The sequence below is a fragment of the Populus alba genome, chromosome 16 (genome assembly GCF_005239225.2).
Source record: "Populus alba chromosome 16, ASM523922v2, whole genome shotgun sequence".
NCBI lineage: Eukaryota > Viridiplantae > Streptophyta > Magnoliopsida > Malpighiales > Salicaceae > Populus > Populus alba.
Window position 1 is genome coordinate 509585 of NC_133299.1, and position 4886 is coordinate 514470.

The 4886-nt window shown below is 37.8% G+C and overlaps 1 protein-coding gene across 1 annotated transcript; it reads left to right on the forward strand.

The window, feature by feature from the left end:
* The first annotated feature begins 433 nt into the window (after positions 1-433).
* LOC118044527 (scarecrow-like protein 13) lies at positions 434-4643 on the forward strand. The gene is made up of 2 exons (XM_035052848.2): positions 434-593; positions 2537-4643. Exon 2 carries the CDS (start codon positions 2789-2791, stop codon positions 4427-4429), a length of 1641 nt encoding a protein of 546 aa, XP_034908739.1. The 5' UTR covers positions 434-593; positions 2537-2788; the 3' UTR covers positions 4430-4643.
* Positions 4644-4886: the final 243 nt, after the last annotated feature.

Below are 4886 nucleotides of genomic sequence, written 5' to 3' on the forward strand. Positions count from 1 at the left end.
GAAGTAATTTAAAGGTTGATTCTGACATCAAATACAATTATCACTAGTTTTTTTTTAAATGACATTTCTAAATTGAATTAATTATTTTTTAAAATAATCTAAACTTTGATTTTGATATAGAATACAATGATAACCTCATTTAATTACCATTTCAAGAATTAGATTAAAGGAAACCTAAGTATGAAAATGAATATTGCAATTTTGGATTGCTACAAGCCACATATAATATAAGGTGATTGAAGGTTGTTTTTTTTTTTTAATTATTATTATAAAAAAAAACAAAGTCATTATTAAACCAATTCCAATTTAAAACTTAGATCACAAGTTCGAGAGATTGACGTACGATGGTTATTTTTTTCCTAGTTGGAAGATTGAAGTCGTGGTTTCTATTGAAGTCTAGTCATTCCTTCTTACACGTTTGGATGGTATTGATGTAGATAAGTGAAACTTGAGGGGCATTCGTTGTCTAGTTCGGACCATAAAAGGACCAATGGATGTCATCATTTTTGACACGATGGTTGCTGCTGTATGTTAGCTGTACAAGAAAGAACATCCACAAACTGAAAACCTGAGAAAGCTTTGGAGAGTTTAAGGTATGCAAAGTAACTCATCATCTCTTCATTAAATTTAACAATTAAGTATGATTTTCTAGATGGGTTTTGTCTGAAATTGAGCCTTGCTTTTTTTCTCTGGGTGGTCTGAGTGTTTGATTGACTAAGGTTTTGGCCTGAGTTTGAGGTCCAAGTTCATGTCTCTTGGAGATTTTATGAGTTTAAGGATATGGTTTGGTGTTAGAATTCATGGAACTGAGTTTTCTTTTCTTGTTTGAATTGAAATTTAGCATCTTTACGGGGGGGGGGGGGGATTGAAAATTTAGTTCTTGTAGTATAGCTGTACACATCCCTTTAAAGTTCTAGCTATTTATAGGTATGAATTAATTATCATGGATTTTAGCTGTTTAAGGAGTGGAAAAGGCATGTTTTGGATGTTGATTGCTTAATTGTGCTTGAAAATTAGTGTTAGCATCGTTGAAAGATTAATCAGATTTGTTCCAGGCAGGATTTAGGCTGTTTTCTGTTACAGGAAATTTAATGGCTAATGAATTTTGCAAGTTTTATTTTTTATTTTATTTTTGGTTTGTGTAACATAGATTATATGCTTCAGCATCTGGGAATGAATTTCTTTTATTCCCTTTATTCCATTTTCTTTCTTGTTTGCATGTCGGTTTGTCCACTACAAGCACTCTTTGGCCTTTAAGTGCCTTTTCTTCCTCTTAGACCTGGTTGCTTTTGTTGCTTCCGTTGAGTGAGTTGAATTAGTACCAAAAGTAATAGTGTAAATTCTAGGTAAGATAATGGAATATGTTTTTCTGGTTGATGATATAGCTTCTGATTCTAGTGGTGGTCACTTTTAATGGTTGATGATGATCAATCATCATTATGGAATATAATTTTTCCTCTTCATTTATTTATTTTTCCGACCCAGAGAAGTATGTTCTTGTAGACCAGTTTGCATTTTCTTCTGGATCTAAATGAAGTTGCTCTATGCTTCTGCAAAACTCAATGTATTCTTGCAAGTTTACTTTATTTCTTCGTTGCTGCTTTTAAATTAGTCTGCAATAGTGGGTTTCAAGAGCATAGTTTGATTGATATCGGAAACTGGGTTGGGGAGAACGGATTCACAAGTCCTCCCTCTAAATGGTAGACCTTGTATTTGCTCTCAAATCTTGTTCCATTTTTCTTCTTCTATTGAGTTTGAACAAAAAGCTTTTTAAAAATTGATTGTTGAATTGTCCTTTTTTTTTTCTTTTTTTTTTCTTGGGGACGAAACCAAAAGCTGAAGTTTATTTTGAAACAAAAATGTAATGTTTTCCACAGAGATGCTTCTTGAAATCTTTTCCCTTTGCTGTTTCCACCAATGAAATTACTGTCAATGATCTATCCTTGTTAAATCTGGTTCTTGCTCATTCATCTCCTAGCGGATTGACTGACTCTATGTTCATTTATTTTTGTATCTTTTAGAAATTTCTTAGCGAATTTGTTTCCAGCTACTTGAGCAGTCTAAAGGAAGAAAAAAAGGTACAGGGAATTAATTTTCCCGTACTGATGATCTAATTCAATTATTTTTATTAGAAGTAGATGATCAGGCCATCAGGGTATGAGAGCAAAGCCTTGGCCTGGCTCTTTACATCCTAGAGATTTGGCCTGGCTCTTTGCATCCCAGAGATGCAATGACCCTTGACTACCAGCCCCGATCCAAGTCAAGACGTTTTCACTTCTTTCATTTACCTGCTTATACAGGCTGCCTTGTTGCCAAGTCTATGATTTTTCTAGTGGAACATTCTACTGTTAAATTAGCCAATAAATTGTACCATAATACTAGGTTAATTTGGTCCCTTCATTATTTTCTTGGATGGTCTTTCTACCTATTGTGTTATCACTTGCTCTCCCTTGTCTGTTTCTTTTTCAAATAGCTTTTCCAACGCCAATTTTCGTTGATTATGTATAATCTTACTGTCTGTCCTTCCTTTTAACAGATTTCGGTGATCCTTTAATGCATTGCTGAGGATAACAGAGCTATTTTTCACAACTTAAATTTTGTGGTGACGAGTGAATTGAATCAGAGACTTGTCGGCTGCCTCACTATTTATCATTTTTTAGTGATTATAGCATGTAGCATTCTAAAAGTCATTGATTTGGCCAGTGAAGGTGATGATTCTAATAGAAAAGGCTAGTTATCACATATGCATTCTCTTGTCTGAGCTAAGCCAATCAGTGAGCCATTCTTGATGCAAACCTCTCAGAAACACCGAGCAGCTGGTATCCACAGGTTTTACCACCAGCCAGTGCAAGAGATCGATCCATATGGTTTATCTCATATCCAAATTTTAGACAACAATATGTATTCAGATGGTGGCAGCCAAGGAGCTGCAATTTCCTTTCAGACAGATCAAGGTGAATTCTTTACCTTGGAATCATCTTCAGCAACTGCTGGTTCCGTTAACTATGATTCTCCTGCTGCCAGCATCTCATCCAACAGAAGCCCCTTTTCACCCCAGGGTTCCCATTCATGCATTTCTGATCCTCATCATTCCCCAGACACTCTATATGGATCTCCATTGAGTGGATCATCCTCTGCTGACGAGGACAATATATTGAGGCAGAAATTAAGGGAGTTGGAAATTTCTTTGCTCGGGCCTGAGTCTGATATTACTGACAGTGGGAGTTTTTGCTTTGTGAGTGGAGGATACCAAGCAGAATCATCTGCAAGTTGGGACTGGAATCAAATGATGGAAGTGATCCCTAGGTTAGACCTTAAGCATGTGCTTCTTGCCTGCGCTGATGCAGTATCAAATGCTGATATACAAAGAGCAGCAGGTCTAATGCATGTCTTGGACCAAATGGTGTCAGTCTCTGGAGAGCCGATCCAGCGGTTGGGTGCTTATATGTTGGAAGGCCTTAGGGCAAGGTTGGAACTCTCAGGAAGTAAAATCTACAGAGCCTTGAAGTGTGAAGCACCAATTAGCTCAGATCTGATGACTTACATGGGTATTCTCTATCAGATCTGCCCATATTGGAAGTTTGCATACACATCAGCTAATGTTGTCATTCGAGAAGCTGTGGAATACGAACCCAGAATTCATATCATCGACTTCCAGATTGCACAGGGAAGTCAGTGGAGTGTTCTAATGCAGATGCTTGCTTGTCGGCCAGGTGGGCCCCCAGTAATCCGCATAACTGGTGTTGATGATTCTCAATCTGCTCATGCTCGTGGTGGAGGACTTGATATTGTGGGTCAAAGGCTGTCAAAAGTTGCCGAGGAATGCAATGTGCCATTTGAGTTCCATGATGTTGCCATGGATGGTTGTGAGGTTCAGCTGGAACATCTCAGGGTCCAACCTGGGGAAGCTGTGGTTGTGAATTTTCCTTATGTGTTGCACCATATGCCAGATGAGAGTGTGACCACTTGGAATCACAGAGATAGATTGATAAGGATGGTGAAGAGTTTGTCACCAAGGATTGTGACCCTCATCGAGCAAGAATCCAACACCAACACCAAACCATTCTTTCCAAGGTTCATTGAGACTCTAGATTATTATACAGCTATGTTTGAATCAATTGATGTTGGTCGCCCCAAGGATGACAAGCAGAGGATTAACGCAGAGCAGCACTGTGTGGCTCGTGACATTGTCAATATGATTGCCTGCGAGGAAGCTGAGAGGGTTGAACGGCATGAACTTCTTGCAAAGTGGAGGTCTCGATTTACAATGGCAGGATTCAATCAGTACCCGATGAGTTCTTCAGTGACTACTGCCGTTAGAGATTTGCTAAAGGAATATGACAGGAACTATAGTGTTCAGGAGAGGGACTGGGCTCTTTACCTTCGGTGGCGACATAGAGACATGGCAACTTCTTCTGCCTGGAGTTGAAAACTCGATAGCTTTAGCTCTTTAACACCTGTAAATGTAATCTCACCGTTTTTATCGCATTTAGAGAATGATCAGTAGTGATGTTACTGTTTTCACAGAAATTGGATTACCTTTTTTTTTTTTTTGGGGATTCAGCTAGTGTTGAGACAAAAACACGAAACCTCAAACCATTGTACATGTCCACCATGAATGAAACAAGAATAGGTTTGTGTTATTTGCAGTCTCCGAGATCAAACCATGCACTTTCTGAACATTGTTAAGAACAAAAATGGTGAATGTGCAAGCTATACATTTTGAGGTGCGTTTTGTTTTTAGTGAGAGTGGAACAATCGTTGCTTTTCTAATAATTTTTCGTGCTGAAATGCATGTCAATGATGTTTTTTCTTTAACATCAGCACATCAAAACGATATAAAAAGTATAAATCCACTCAATAAATAATTTAGAGAGAATGCGATT

Coding starts and splice junctions, on each gene's coding strand:
- LOC118044527 (XM_035052848.2), top strand. CDS start 2,789: ATGCAAACCTCTCAGAAACACCGAGCAGCTGGTATCCACAGGTTTTAC.